This window comes from Epinephelus lanceolatus, chromosome 17, assembly GCF_041903045.1.
Source record: "Epinephelus lanceolatus isolate andai-2023 chromosome 17, ASM4190304v1, whole genome shotgun sequence".
NCBI classification, from domain to species: Eukaryota; Metazoa; Chordata; class Actinopteri; order Perciformes; family Serranidae; genus Epinephelus; species Epinephelus lanceolatus.
In genome coordinates this window covers 11,458,813-11,475,370 of record NC_135750.1, presented here as the reverse complement: position 1 = coordinate 11,475,370, position 16,558 = coordinate 11,458,813, and the positions used below count along the sequence as shown (strand labels likewise).

The window sequence follows — 16,558 nt, the reverse complement described above, 5'->3', positions numbered from 1 at the left end:
TATTTAAATACAAAATACAGCAGGTTGAACCCTCAGATCACTGAATATCAAACAAGACACGATGTGACAATCAGGGCAGTAGCGAGGATTTTAGAAATACGGAGGTTGTGTGTCCAAGCAGCTTGTCCAACCCCAGGTAATGTCAAGGACTTTTGTAAAACTAATTCATTCATCTGTTCAATTATATTTAAGTAAAATATTGTCTTCAATTAATGAATATTTCTAGGAGGTTCCTCTGCTCCACCAGGAATGACTTTTAGTTGGAAACATCTTTAAAAGGTCACACTAACTCTGCATCTAAAAACCCTTGAAATGTCCAGTATATAGGATTTCTAGTGATGAGGTTGCAGACTGTAACCAACTTAATACTCCTCTGCTCATCCCTCCCTTCCCAAGTGTATTGGAGAACCTGTAATGGCCTTCAGGCAATGTAAAATGAGAATGGCCCTATCTAGAGCCAGTGTTTGGTTTGTCCTTTCCATGGAGGTGCAACATGGAGGACTCACTGGAAAAGGATCAGCTCCCTATGTAGACATGAACAGCTCATTCTAAGGTAATGAAAACACAACTATTCTTAGATTAAGGTGATTATACATTATGAAAACAAATGCCTAGGAATGTTATATTTCATTTCTGCAAAGAGGCTCCTTTGAGTTTCTCTACATGATTTTCTAAAGAATATTTGTATGAGTTTGATCTCCAAGAATAACATTTGGTTCAAACAGTTTTTAAATGTTTGTATCTATTCATTATCTATCTCTTACTTTTTCTAACCTTACTTTGTCTTAAACACTGGCACATTTTAAGGTCATTGCATCTACAATTTTAAATAATAAAATATAACCTGCACTCAAGGTCAAATTCCCAGAAAAAACACAGAGCACATGAACTCTGTTTCCCCCAGTGGTAGCTACAGACCTGATTACAATTCATCCTGTGGATAACATTAACATGAACGTCTGTACACGATGGATGATGTTAGATAAGAAGTTGGGAGATCATCAAAGTCAGTACAATTTCCTGACAACTATCTACAATAATATTTTTTGAGACATTTCCAGACCAACCCACACTGCCATCCCCAGAGCCCCCCGCTAGCTTAGCTAAAAATAACCATAATACATTCACTGACTTTTCACTTGATTAGTTTTTTCGAGCCTTACTGCTGTTGAAACACTACAGATGGAAGCTGATGTATTTGTGTAAATGTAGCTTTGTAAAATGACAATAATAACGATGCAACTAAAGATGATTTTATATTACCTATCACTGACACACTGACATTATCTTTTAGTTTATGAGAAGTCCACAAAATAATGAAAAATGATCCTCAAATGTCTTTCTATAAAAAGTTTCAGTCCAAAATGACAGAGAGACAAAAGCTGCTGATTTTTCACATCTTTCAAACATTACTTTTTTCACTTATACTGAACTGATTCCAGCCTCTCTCAAGGACTAGTGACTTTCCTGTATGCACCCTGCAACACCTCCAGCTCATTTTGTGACACTGAACAGGATAAGAGATTGAAAACGGATGGACTGCCTTATAGTAGTATTCGTGTGGACACAGCAGGTGGCAGTGTAACGCAGGCACACCTCAGACAGCTGTGTGGCTCAGGGAGGAGGCAGGGGGGCTGACAGCTGGAGGCAAGATGACATGAGGAAATTAAAAGAGCAACGAAGGGGGTGAGTGGGTGGAGGAACAGGACTGAGAGCTGCTGGAAAATTTGGTAAACTACAGTCTTGATGAGGCACAGATCAGACGCTGAGGGGAAATTCCACATTTAGATAACCAGAGATAGACAAAAATGAGAGGATGAAGAGAGAAAGACTGAGCGCACAGGGAGGGACGAAAAAACTATTTTTAAAAGAGTGATACACAGAAGCGGGGAGCTCCCAGGGCTCTTTGGTGAGGTCACCCATACTAACGCTGGCGCCGAGGTCACTGAGTTGCTCGGGGCAAACACATTGCTGTGGCGGCAGCACAACACCGCCACAGGTTGATGTGTCCCTCCTGGTGACAGTTTTTAACCTTCATTCATCCCGGGAAGGTTCGCTAAGCTCTCGCACACTGATGCAGTAACACACATTCACATCTGCCCAGTAAAACCACAGTCTTTCTACTGTTGGCCAACAAGCTGCTCAACTGGAACGGGTAAGAGTTCAGCGTCTCGCTCGAGGGAGACAGTTGTTATTGTTTTTCTCCCCTCCCTGCTCAGATTTTCCCAGCTGTTCAGCTGATTTCAAACCAGAAACTTTGGAGTCACATGGCTGCTCCTCTAATCAATAACCCACCTCCACGTCAAGGAAAGGATGACAGTTTGAAAAAGTGTTTGTCTGATCAATAAATTACCACACTCAGGTTTAATGATCTGAGCGCTCCAGGTCGAGTCGATCCATGTAAACATCCGCACACTCTCACCCTCGACACACAGTTATAATTAAATTACACAGAAGCGAACATTTATCAGCACAAAAGCTTTTATTAAACGCAGCAGGGGCTCAGACACTGTGCTCATTTATTATACTTCACAACAGCCCTTACAGCAGGCTCACTGAAAACCTCTCTATGTGTGTGTGTGTGTGTGTGTGTGTGTGTGTGTGTGTGTGTGAACTGCACTGTAAGATATTCCTAATTAAGCTGGCTTCAACCTTGTGTCCAACTGCAGGAGGGCAGGCAGCTGCCCTGCTGGCAAGGCTGAGTGAGTCCGTCCACAAACTGAGACCAACCCGCCTCACATCATTCATCTTTACCTCACAGTAACTACTAAAATAATGCCTGGTGTTTACTGCTTTAAAATAAATAAAAACATCCATTAAAAAGACAAATGTTACTGTTATTTTTAGCCTTAATCTTTTTCTCTCAGTGAGCGTTCTCTCCATTTTTCTAATGGATGTTTTTTAAAGGACAGGCGAGGGAACAAACAAGGGATTTTAAAACCCTAAATTCATTCAGCAGCCCCCTTTAGGTGCCTATTAACATACACACACAAAGACACACACAGGCTAGCTAGATAGCTTTTTGGCAAACTTGCTGAGATGACATTCCCCCCCCCCCCCCCCCCCCCCCCCCCCCCCCCCCCCCCCCCCCCATTCAATCAGAAAGTCCTTCAGCTGTTAACCTTCACTAATGTAGGGCAGTTATCCCATTTACAGAGCGGTGAGGGGAGGGTGCATTACATTATATTACAAACCTCAAAGAAGTTAATCTAAAATGACTGTATGTTGTCAAAGAACAACTGAAATTAAGGTCAAATGTCAAGGTGTTTTTTTAAATGTGTTGATAATAATATATAATATATAATTGTTGTAATAGAAGTATCAGAAATGCTGCAGTTCAGTGGCTAAACAGGCCCGTCGGTGTCTGTGTTTGATTGACAGCAGCTCGCAGGCTGAGCACCAGGAGGGAACAGAGACAGAGTAAACAAACTTGTGCTTCAGTTGACATGTCATGCACAGACAGCATGTTGTTAGTGGTATTGAAAAGTAAGGACCGCACCAACATCTAAACACAGGGTCCTTACAGCTTGAGGCAAGTTAGCTTAAAGACTTTTAAAGAGTCTTTTTAATGCCACTCAGAGTGAAATTTTAGAGCAATTTTACAATAACAAAAATTGAGGGAACAAAAAAATGAACTGACGTCAACGAAACTTGGATATACCTGCCACTGCCTCGACTCCCATTAATGGACTGAACTTGCAAAGCACCTTTCTAGTCTTCCGACAACTCAAAGCACTTTTACACTACATGTCTCATTCACCCATTCACACACACGTTCAAACAGTAATAGCCGAGGATACCATACAAGGTGTCACCTGCTACTCGGTAACCATTCACAGGCTCTCACACACCAATGGAACAGCCATCGTGAGCAATTTGGGGTTCAGTATCTTGCCCAAGGATACTTCCACATGCGGACTGGAGGAGCCGAGGATTGAAGCGCTGATCTTCCAATTAGTGGACGACCTGCTCTACCTCTGTATAATACACACCAAGCCTTGTATGCATTGCCTTGTATTGGTGTCCGCCACGCTGAAAAATCTTGGTTAAATAGCCAATTGTTGAATTTGCACTTCACTGTGTCGTCCAGGGTACGACAGGAGCGGAGCTAACAGACAGTGAACCCTTTTGATCTGCATGACGTTACTGCAAGAGGCGTTTTTTGAATAAGCAAAAAGAATGGAAGAAAAAAATTATATAATCCTGCCTCCTGTGTCTTAGCATTTTTAGGACTTCTGAAAGATGATCTTATGCATTTTAATACCAATAACAGCCTTATTTCTAAATGAATGAATTCAGTGCCTTTTAAGACTTTTTAAGAATCTGCAGGAACCCTGTAAACAAACCAGAGTGGTAAGATTACACGCTGTGCTTCAGCTCATTGAACTGCAAACTGATGTTAGCAGTGCACTTTCCCCCCTGTGAGAGTTTGTTTAGTCGTTCGCTCAGCAAGTTAAGACACAGGACAAGAAGGAAGAAGACTTTAGCAGGACAGCTAATGTAGGCTGCCACTGTTCAGAGACTGTGGTTCTTGTGTTGCGTAGCAGGCTGCTGTCTGGCTCAGTGTGTCTGTTCTGCCTGTGATAGAATGCTAATGTCAGTGCTTCATGCAAATATGGTTTAAAATTGGCTATTGGAAACAAGTTCTTTTTCTATGTAGGCAAATAGGGGGCGCCATCATAAAGCCAAAAAAAATAACATATAAAATAAATGTTTCCTTTTGGTTTCTTTTGTTTTTTCTCAAAAGAGAACACAGAGCATTTGTTATACAGAGCAGATGCGTATGCTGAAGCAGCTTAATTTAAGTTTACAGCTTTGATTCTAGTTTGTCTTTTTTCTTCATACAATAATAGTGCCTACTTACATTAAAAAAATCCTTCAAAATGTATCCAAAAATGATCTCTCTGACAGCATCAACACGCAGAGGACTCCACTGAGAGGTCTCCTGTGTGCATTCGGACCATTAAAGCCCATCATGTTCTGTCACCGTACATAATTATTATAGGTGCTTTCCCATAGCCGACTACCTAAATTGTCAATCACGTGTGAAATAACGAGTGGTCTCTGTAGTGGTGGATAATGCACACACAGTTAACTCTCTGGATGGTAAAGGGCAGGTGCAGATAAGAGAGCTGTTAATTTGTGCTGCGCTGGAGAGACTTGGAAACAGGTGGCACCCCAGATAAAGAGACGGATTAATGCTAGAACTGCTGACTGTGTGCTCGTGGTTGATGATGTGTATGTTGTGGGTGGCAGGATGGAGAGGAGAGGAATGGAGGAGGAATAAAGCCTCATCAAACACACCACCAACAACCTAAATTCAATCAGAGGAATGCCACAGGTGGCCACGCTGACAAGGCAGAGTGAGGGTTATGATTGGCTGAGAGGCTCCGACGTCAGCTGGAGGATCCCCTTACAAGGTCCTGTAACACACAGCTTTGACAGCCGGACCTGTTGCCATGGGGATGGCATCCCGATAACCCCCTGGTGGTGTTAAGCTCTGACTAACCTCCCGCTGCCTGAGTCACAAAGTTGGTACAAGAGTGTGAGAGTGTTGGAGTGAGGGGAGGGGGTGAAAGAAAGACACAAACACAAACCTTTAGAAAACCCACTAGCACGGTTCCTTTCTAAAGCAGCAATGATGAAACACTTGATGAGCGCACCCTGACTGTGAAAGCTCTTCAGTAGCTGAATCTCTGTTTTGAATGTTTTGGGCACACTGAGCGCACCAGTGAATGTGGAGCTACACGTTTTGCATCTTTTCTCACCATCTTTCCTCGCTGTTGCGCTGAGCGGGTCTCCCGCAGAGTGAAAACATTGCCACAGACTGAGATCTCCCTCCAGACGCCTGGCTTGGAGTCCTGGGTGAAGCCGTTTCTAGGGTGCATCACCAGCACGCCGTTGGTGGTCAGCCCGTCCATTTGACCGTCAGATGTCTTCCACTTAGCAGCCTTCTCCTGAGGAAAACCAGGACATGAGAAGGTGTTATAAGGACAGGGACAATTGAATTTTTCATCATGTAGTTCCAAATCAAACATCTGTAATACATGTATCTTGTCACTCAGTTGTTTAAGATTTAGAAGTTTGTATATTCTGATTTATATTGTGACTAAACCCCGAACATCTGAACTCAACAGGGGCAAAGCACAATATAGGATGAACAGGTACTATTAGAAACTCATCCTTGACTTGTGTAGCTGTAGCATTTTGTTGTACACACTGACATGCTGCTATGGCTTAAAAAAAACAAGACTGAAAAGCAAATTATGTGGAGTCAGTTCCTCTTTTATCAAATTAGCTTGTCATGTTGTAGCCACGGACACTTTGACAGGACGTTTGTTGTTGCCCCTCTGCTGTCATGACCATAACAAATCAAGAGGAATGACGTCTGCTTCTGACATTAAATGAAAAATAGATAGGACAGTAAAAACAAACATGATTGGGAAAAGAAATCAGGTTAAAGGTTTTGCACGGAGAGTTTTATCTTCCATATCAAATGGTTCTTTGGTGCTTTCTCCCTTCATCTTTCTGCCTTTTACTCGCTCACACTCGCCTACATGTGTCTGAAGCTCCAGACAGCTCAACGCTCACCCCTAAGAAGATGTTTTTGGAGGAGTCGAAGCCAGCAGCATAGATGCGTGCGGTGTAAGGCGGCGTGCGCTGGCACATGATGCGGCAGGCGAAGCGGGAGATGGTGCTCTGGACCGACTGGGTGTCTGCGTTACTCTGGCTGCCCGCCACAGTGTCCGTCACTACAAAGTCTATGGGACTCTCTGTCGATCGACCAATCTGGTGAAGAGATAGAGATTTGTTGTTGCAAGTTTAAGACAAGATGACAATGTATTCCATTTATGAGATAAAACAATAATCTATTCCCTCTGAGGAGACTTGCTGGAGAAGAGTGTAACAACAGAATAGTTGAGACAAAGTCTTTAAAAAAAAATAATACAGACTATGAACAGAAGAAGAATGATTTAGATGAATAATGCCAAAAAACTGGTTTGCAAGTAAATATAGCGAGGAAGAAAACGCAAACAGTTTGTGCTTTCTGTTTCTAAAACAGCATGTAGCTAGGTGACCTTGGAGCCAAGATTTCAGCTGGTTCACATACATTGCTAAGCTGCATAAAACCCATAATAACCTTGAGGACATTCTGTACAACCTCACAACTAAACCCCCCTCTCAGTTTTGGAACCACAGTTCCCATAATTCAGGAGCCTTGGAGGATTTCTACAAGAAGTATTATGTTGTCATAGAGACATTTAGCTATATATTTTTAAATTTTGATTTATCGGCACCATCAGAAGTATGCTGAATTAGCTATTAGAAGTTAAGTTTAATCAGTATAATGAGTATCACTGGATTATTTTGATGCTGAAGAAAACTTAAAAACCTGATTTTTCTCACAAAGGTTCTGGAGCATATTTTTTGTATTATTTCTAAGTGGATTCATGGACGTTTATTTGTGATGGACATTGGAAATAACGGTATGCTCAGGAAGTGTCCATCACACTGAATCTAAAAATATAAGTATCATGTCTGTGTATTCATACTTGACTTAGTTATGACTCCAAGAGGTAAGATTTTGCAAATTCTGTTTGCAAACTGCACCAAGGGTTTTTTTTAAGCTGCTGGTGCTCCCATTGCTGACTGTGTTGGTAAACCACCTGAAGACTACAAGACCTTGAACATCCCTGAGTTGTTGTGCTGCTCGCACCACAAGATTTTTTTTCCCAGACTGTTGTCATGTTGAAATGAGGGTGCACAGTCTGCACAACTGATCTCAGACCAGGTGTGCTGATAACAAGGAAAGCATGTGAGTAGGAGTGACTGAGGCTTGTTACCTGGAACATGTCTGTATTGCTGTCATGGGTGTACTCCACCACCACCGTCTGGGCTCGAGACAGAGTGTAAGAGATGCTGTGCTGGTCTTTGTTGCTTATGGCCTGATGGGACAGAGGGAAGGAAGGATAGATGAACACAGAGATGATAAAAAGATAAAAGTAAAGATGTTCAGGTGCTCTTAAATCAAACCCTTCACTTCAAACATACACGAGGATTGAACCTGGACATGCTTTATAGCAAAAACGCCTGCTCACTTATCTGTGCAGAGAACAACAGATACACATAGGAAGGGTGGAGTGGGTGAAGAGTTCAGTTATGTAGTCACTAGCTGGACTAAACACAGCCTCGACATCTTTTCAGTCAGTTAGGACCACCCAAACTAAAGAACAAACGCTCTTCAAGACTCTCTAAATAACATCAGCTAAAACCTTGGCCTGTGTGTGTGAGAAAGTACAAAAGTGTGTGTCCAGCCTCATGTTAATTTAACAGATTTCTGGGCTGCTGTATAACTGACAATGGAAACACACGGACATGTGCTTCCCAGGACTTTGCTAGCAAACGCTCAGTTACCTTCCACTGCACCGTTCACATTTGTTTCTCTTATAAACCTTCCAGTTAAACGCTGTGTAAAAATTCCTTTGTAACTCTGACAGAGGCTTGTACCTGCTCGTTTTCCCTTTTCTGCTAACTCAGGGAAGCTTTACTGAACTCTTTCCTTTTCCTGTCCTGTTCACGGTGTGTGTGTGTGTGTGTGTGTGTGTGTGTGTGTGCGCATGCGTGTCTGGTACTTTAATATCACAGAACAAAAGCAAACAGAATTTCAATAAAGCCTTTGGTGGAGCAGCGCGGCCAAATCCACTCAACTGGGTGTGTTTTATTTGATGTTGTCAGACAAATAAAATCGCACACCTACAGAGACGAACCTTTTTTAAGAGAAGGAGTAAAGAATGCTATTCTCTAACTGATGCACATGTATTTTCCATATCACTCAGTATGTTTGTAATGTGTTTCATGAACTCTGTAGCCTTGAAACTCACCTAAACATAAACTTTCAGTTCAAGAAAAGGAGTGAAACTGCTGATGTGTGGGGTTTCGATGACTGCAGTTCGGTAATCCCTGGGATGACTACATCATAGTGTATTGTGTGTTTGTATGTGTGTTTTTGTGCTTCACCTTGGCTGCCTGTGGAGAGCAGGCGATGTGAACTGTGCTGGGTTTTACCCCGTTCGCCTTCGGTCTCTTACAAAGTGCAAAGCGGCTCTTGCGCCTGCCTCGGTCCCCGTTGGGCAGAGAGCCATTGTACCTGCACGTACACACACGAACACACAAACATAAACACACACATACATACACAAAACAATAGGGCATTATTGTCTGAGTGGCCATATAATACACTGGAAAAACAGTCATTGTGGAAAAATGCTTGAGGCATTCTGGTGCACTCCCTTCATGCCTCTAAGACCATATACACATGCACGCACTCAAATTGCAGCCTATACTTTTCATACATGCTTTTTTTTTTTTTTTCAAAAGCACATCATGTACGCATAAACAACAAAGCCCTCCAAACATAACCCCAGATGGGCTGAGAAAATAAACACACAAAGAGACTCATTTAGCCTGATACATGGCAGAGGAAAGGAGAATAAACAGAGGCGTTCCCTCCAACAGAATGGAGTCTCTGTGACTCCCGACAACACCGTGACTGTGCTGTTGTGTCTCTGTGAGTGTGTGTCTCTCAGAGCGTGTGTGTATGTGTGTGTCTTGCTGGATTTCCTAAAGTAAAAAAAACATTCAGGAAACATTCGTCATCTCCATCCATCTTCATTTCAGCATATCAACGGTGTGTTTGTGTGTTATTGACTTAAAGTGACCCGTCTGTGGCCAATCCATCATAATAGAAAAGAAGCATTCATAAAAATCAAGATAACAACAATATAAACAACAATAGTATGTAATTAACAAAAGCAAAATTTGGTATAGTAATCAAAAAACCCTGAATGGAGCAACAAAGTTCACATTCCCTAAAGCAGCCAATGATCTAAACACTGTAACTGTACTTTCCAGGTATAAACGTCTGTATATGAAACACACTGCCTGCTGTCAAACAGCAAGCACACCCATGTTACACAAGGTCTTATTCTGTACTGCACACACATGTTTTAGATAAGCTGTTACCAGTGTGAAATTATATTCCTGCTAACAGGACCACAGCTTTATAAACATTACCACATGCATAAACACTGCCCGCTACTTTAACACTGTTATGACATCCAGAAGCCACAGAAGTTACGGACTCCTCTGGCTTCTCTGATATACCGTAACTATACTCAACTGCAATAAATGCAATGCGAAATCTGAAGACATACACAATGATTAAATTGCTTCCTGTAGCTTTTTGCTTAGCCGTGCATTTTGCAGTTTTCAGCTAATGATTGTTATTATTCATTTGCTTTTTTAAGGGCAGTAATTTAGCTATGTATTGTCTAAAAAGGATAAGTTAAAAAAAACAAAACACACACATTACCCAACTTCTCTTAAACTTCCAGAGCATTTATCATTTATCATAAAACTTTTAAGGTTTCAGAACTTTTCAAAAGAGTCACACAAAAGCGGGAATCCAGTGGTGAACTTTACAAATAGTGGACAGCACAGTGACAATGTCAAATAAGTAAGAAAAAGTCACAGTCACAGGTAAGCACATACAGTAATCAAGGATTCATCGTCTTAAACCTGGGCTGTAGACGCAAGTGTACTATAAAAAAAAGGGTTTTTTTAAAGTAAGTGAGCATGATTGAGAAAAAACAAGAGAAAATGCTGTGACTACAGCAGAGCTGGCCATGCTGTAAAGGACCTCTGCACAGCTGGAATAAGCCTTTGACCCATCAGACTCTCAAAATGAAACCACCCATTGTACTGAGTCCAGCAAAGACGGCACAGAGAGGTTGTAAGGACGCCCAGCCTACAGCGAAATGTTTCTCCGAGAGAGCGGATCTGCTGGGATCAAACGGTGCTGGGAGGGTTTATGAGTAACCATGGTGAGAGAACAGAGCCACAGCAACGTTTGGGAAGAGTAACCATGGCAAGAGCGTAACCATGGTGAAGTTTAGCCCGTATCCGGAGAGAGGGCAGGGCAGTCTGTTGGAGAAAGCTCAAAGTGTTGCTGGCAGTTCAAACCCAGGTTCCCATGGGCGGCAGTAATGTGTGAAAGTATATGCATGTATCCAAATACTCCCAAAACAATGGCCAACGTTTAGCAACAAGTTAGTGCATGTTGATGTGTGTGTGAGTGTATATACAGGTTGTTCACACAGTGAGGCAGGAAGGACCAGAGTTAGGAAAAAGTTAGTCTGTATGTGTGTGTGTGTGTGTGTGTGTGTGTGTGTGTGTGTGTGTGTGTGTCTGTGCAGACATACTGTATTATTCAATGCCCACAACTAGCAACAAGCATGTGTGTGTGAGTGTGTTCCATCCAAACTCAGTGTGCAGCAACAAGCTACCACTTATACAGTAAACCTATAAAAACATAAAGACAGGTTGTGTCAGTAATTACTGCCCATGGTCGAGTCACTCTGTCTGTATTTATATTACAAAGGTTATTAGACTGAAGGCAGAGGCTGACAAATACGTTGAAGTATTTTTTTAAACATATATGCGGTGTAGAAGGGAGAGAATATTTCTTCAAGTGATCTCCTTGTGTGAACACTGTCTTAGAAATTAAACAATGCCGATGCAACACAGCTGCACTGTTGTAAAACCTGGGACACTGCAGCTGAGGTTCATGGCATACACGAAAAACGTACTTGCATAATCCTGCATGTGGACGTACAATTGCTCCACAACCACAGAATCACACAGGTACACAAACAGACGGAGATGGATTTGGAGCGACTGCAATGTATCCAGTGACGTCACAGTTGTTTAAAAAGCCACATGGATGTCCATGTAAACAGATCGTCCCCAGAGACACTACAGCATTCCTCCGGATTAGGCCATTAGCATCACTGGGCTTCAAACATGGTAATGTTGGACCGGGGATAGCTAGGAGGCCAGACACAACACCGCACCACGGTATGTGTGGACGGATTTCTTCATTAGTATCTGCATATGCGAGCCTGGTCTTGGTCACACGGGAGTCTCAATTAAATCCAAGCACTTGTTTCAGCCTGCTGGCAGAATGACATGGGTGGAGTTCACTACAGTAAAGTCATTTACCTCAACTCTTCACCATGTAAACCAAACACTGTACACAGAAAACAGATTTCAACGCCAAAAGTAAAGATCATCAGTATTAGGATAACAGTTTATTTTGTCTTCTACTTCACTAGCTTACATTGTAGTTGGTGCACTTTTCCAGGGTTTACCTGGTTTCAGACTTCTGAATCTTGCATACCTCAGAACCTCAGAGAGACAAGGAAGATGGAGATTGAAAGCTAGTTAACACTGATGCAAAGGTGGCACAATTTTAAATATTTTAAAAATGGCTTTACAACTGTTTTATAAGGAGGAAAGTGTACTCAACATAGTTGTCAGGCCTCAAGGATACACACTGCGTTTATAAATGTGTACACAACTTTTGTTTGATTACAAGACAAGTCCTTTAAGTTGGTGTCACATTAGGGTCCTGAGCGTCCTGATGCTAATGTAGTAGGTTACATGCTCCATGCTTGACAAGGAGAAAGAGCCCTCTCTGTTGGTGTGACCTTATGTGGCTTATACTGCATGAATCACAGATTATTGTCACAGTGTCACAGTGATGGATTCACTTCAGAGTTCGGGGCTTGACTCACTCTCACACAAAACATACTGTAATGCTTGTTAAAATGTTCACTACACTTAAAGCAGTCTTTTCTAGCAGCACAGCGTGTGTCATCCAGCAAAAAGTGCCCCCATTGACCTTTTAAAAAGTGTGGCCTGACCTAGAATAAAAAATAGGAGCGGAAAAGGCAGAGCCAAACGGAAAACTGGGGTTCTCCCTTGTAAAGGCATGGAGCTGCGTTAACTGCTCGCTGCGTTTTTCCACTAGGGAAAATTTCCACGGTCGGTCATCTCCCTGACAATGCCGCTCCAGAACAACCCAGCACAACAAACTGTGAGTCAGCTGTGAAACCAACTGTGTTTGTGTCTGTGTGAGACATGAAAAATGTGTGTGTATATGTTGTACGTGCACAAGACAGTGTGTGTGTGAGGAGTTTTTCCGACATCTGCATTCCTCTGTGGAGTGGGCTGGGACGGGGAGTGGAGTGGAATAGCCCTTTGGGGAATAAACAGGAGACAGACAGATAAAGGAAGTCCTTCACTGTGAGTTGTTATTGGAGAAAGTGTGTATGAATGTGTGTGTGCAGTTAAATGTCTTCTATGCTGAAGATGCAGGGTGCGGTGTGGAAGGATTTTCCTACAGCTGAGAATGTGGACTTGAGTCAAAACAAATCTCTGGACGAAGACAGAGCCAAGGTGTTAACGATAAGTATCCTGTGCCGCTCGTGTACAAAATTAATCTCATCTTGTAATATCTCAAATGATGCAGTTAATCTCCAAAAATACTAGAGTCCCACTCTTTAACTATCCTTTCTGTGTGAACTCTGAGTCCATGTCCCTGTGCAACCGGTCAAAAATAGCACTATTGTTTATGTTGTTTCTGGGAAAGCGTCTCTGTTTGATTTCCTGGATCGCTGCATTTGTTCACATCTTGTGGTCAACTCGAATTATTTAAAGACTTTGTTTGCTTATCTTATTAGAGGATATCAACACAATTATTAACCAACCAAAGTGCATCTAAATCCTTACTTTATATTCCCTACAGTCTTTTACCACAACAATAGCTCTTTTACTCTTTGCCACCACTATTTCCATTGTTCTGAAGTTAGGATTTAATTATTGTTCAGACTGTGCATCTGCATCACTGTAATTAAGGCTTCACTGTGTGTTAAAGGAGCCCCGTTTCCTAGTAAACAAACATAAACACATTTAATGTTTCTTACTAAAATGCCTCTTTGAGGTGTAACAATGAGTCAAATACATTTCCTTCCTCATAAAAGCATTTCCATGACAAATTTTTTGAATATTTTAAATCTTAACATGCATGTTTACTTGCAAGCAGTCTTCCTTCCTGTCTTTGTTAGCTCACTATTCTTCTGTGCACGTTATCTCCACTGTCACACAGCCTGATATTGTAAAATCAGCAACAGGAATGTGTTTTGTGTCTTGTGAGTAATTCTTGATGCATACAGGAAGATTAAAGGAAAAGTTCATTCAAAGACAAAAGCGCCTTTTACACCTTCTGTTCAAGGTAAGAATTCTGCATAGCTGCTCTTCATTAAAGGTGTGATTGCCGAATGGGGGTACAGAGTTATCTTGCCTTTAAGCCGGCAGCGAAGGTAGTAACAGCTCTTTGTCGATGTCTGTGTATATGGGACAGCCAGCAGGACGGGACAATGGATGGGACAGGTATGACGTTTTGACGACGTATTATGTGCCAACCTCTGCCAGGAGATGTAAAAAGCAGCTTGGAGCAGTTAGCAGCTAACTCAAAGAGGAAGAAAAGCATCTGAAAATGTCCACAAATTGGGAAAACAATGAGGTGCAGGAGCTCCGTACACTCCAATCAGAGGATGAGCTCATCAGCCTCATAACAGGGACAGTAGATGATAGTTATTGCCATGTTAAGTCATTATTATTTTTAGAAATCACTGCCCAGCACATATGTTATATGTCACAATTCAGGCCTCTTTTGCTTTTGGAATGCTGGCATGCTATCTAGACTCACACAGTGGGATGGCATTATGCTGCCGTTGTTTGGCTCTGTATAAAAAAAGCTAAGGTGGTATACAGAAGGGACTTCGTAGCGGCACTATCCCAGCATCTATGTGTAAAATGGCTCATGTACATTGTATGTACTTCACACAAAGTACTCACCTCCCTAAGCTCTCTATGGTCCCAGAAGAAGGTTTTCATTGAATGACAGCATGCCCGACAATATGACAACACATCAGTGCAAATAAACTTCGACTGAGGCTGAAACAAAGCATTTCTTGTGTTTTGTTTTGCAATAGTTAAGCAAAAATACTTGGATTTCCATGAGTCCACAAATGGATACAAGACACTTGGATAATGATGCACAGGACTTTTCAGAAAGTCTTATGTAATATGCTTTCATTTTTCACACACTTCACTTGCCTTGAAGCCATTCAATAGAAAACCTTTTTCTGGGATCACATAAGGACCATAGGGAGATGAGTACCATATACAATTTATATTGTTTTTGGGTGAAAAACACTGTCAAACTGCATATTGTCAGAATTATGGCTGGGAGGTGAATGGTTTCAAAAATGTATGCTTCAGTAATTGTCTTCAGTTAATACACTAAAAGAGCTCAAACCACAAAATACACATGGGTAGGTCACATTTTCAGGTCCATGAGCAGAGTGAATTCATGTGGTTCCAAACTCACTCAAACACTGGGAGTGTTGGAAACACTGATTGAACTGAGCTAGAGCAGCCAACACTCTGCGACCTACACATCCAACCATTATCAGCCATGACTCATACTGTAGATCCAACAGAGACCAATACAGACAGTCGTGGCCAATACACACAGGTGACGTTACAGCTACTCAACATAACGTAACTACAGCTCTGAGCCTGGGACAGCCTGAGGACATTAGGATATGTTCACAGGTGTCTTCTGGATGTAAAGATGTAATTAACTACTGCTTACCCAAGCACAATGAGCTCTCCGTACTTCACTGGCACTTTGGTGGAGGCGGTGGTGGAGATGTTTTCCTGCTCCGGGGAGTACATTGGGCACGGCTGATTGAGGCTTGGTGGAGGAGGAGGAGGGGAGGCAAGATGGGTGAGATCCAACAGGGTGAGGGACACAGGAAGGGAAAAGGAGGGGAAGGGAGGGGGAGGGAGGTGCTGATCGGATGGAGCACAGGGGAAAGGAGGAGAAGGAAGGGGAAGGGTCAGCTGAGCCTCAGCTCCACCCTCTCATGCTTCATGTGTCCGTCTCTCGCAGCACCACTGGTCCCGTCCTGCAGAGTGAAAAGGAAAGGGTTAACACAAATTGAAGAAGCAGGATTATCTTATCTTATTCTTTCATGTGTTTTCTAGATTTAGATTTCTACAGATTTCAGTTCATGTTTAATTTCATGCAGGTGGACAGCACTCACAGCCACAGATCACACCGGAGCTCTTGTTGAAGTGGCAGGATGGCAAATGTTAACTAGTGGACTAAAAATAGCAAGTCTCTAAGATACTTAATGTGTTACTGAGTTAACTTCTATAGTGTCTGGTATGTCAGATATTTCTCCTCAATTCTGTTTAACACTTAGTGTTGAGACGGACTTGTGCAAGCAGATCAGGTGGAAAAGTGTTAAATGTGTGCAGTTTATTTTCAGACATTATTACAATGGAGATCATATTAATATTTCACTCAGGGCACTAACAGAGAGTTAATTTGCCCTGGGCAAGTGTGTGAAATAATGCTTTAGTGGACACACAGTGCCACATGATAATGTACACTCAGTGCACTGTGGCGATTTCGTTAATCAAGATAACTTGTGCAGACAGTTTTCCTCCATTGACCAATCAACTGCCTTAAGAGAAGGCAGAAAAAAATGAGGAAAACAAAACTACCCCTTTAAGACTTCCATGGCTAAAATCGCTCGGTAGATAAAATGCAAATACACCCCCCACACACTTCACACCTCCC

The 16,558-nt window shown here is 42.1% G+C and overlaps 1 protein-coding gene across 1 annotated transcript in view; it reads right to left on the bottom strand.

Annotated features, from left to right (window-relative positions):
* The window catches only part of peli1b (pellino E3 ubiquitin protein ligase 1b), a 40,067-nt gene that overhangs the window by 1,189 nt on the left and 22,320 nt on the right, over positions 1-16,558 (bottom strand). Inside the window, exons 2-6 of the mRNA XM_033613447.2 lie at positions 15,563-15,878; positions 9,019-9,148; positions 7,845-7,946; positions 6,592-6,789; positions 5,769-5,957 (exon numbers count right to left, since the gene is read on the bottom strand). Of these exons, the coding sequence (XP_033469338.2) occupies positions 5,769-5,957; positions 6,592-6,789; positions 7,845-7,946; positions 9,019-9,148; positions 15,563-15,645 (702 nt within the window). The 5' untranslated portion in view covers positions 15,646-15,878. The remainder of the gene's footprint in view (positions 1-5,768; positions 5,958-6,591; positions 6,790-7,844; positions 7,947-9,018; positions 9,149-15,562; positions 15,879-16,558) is intronic.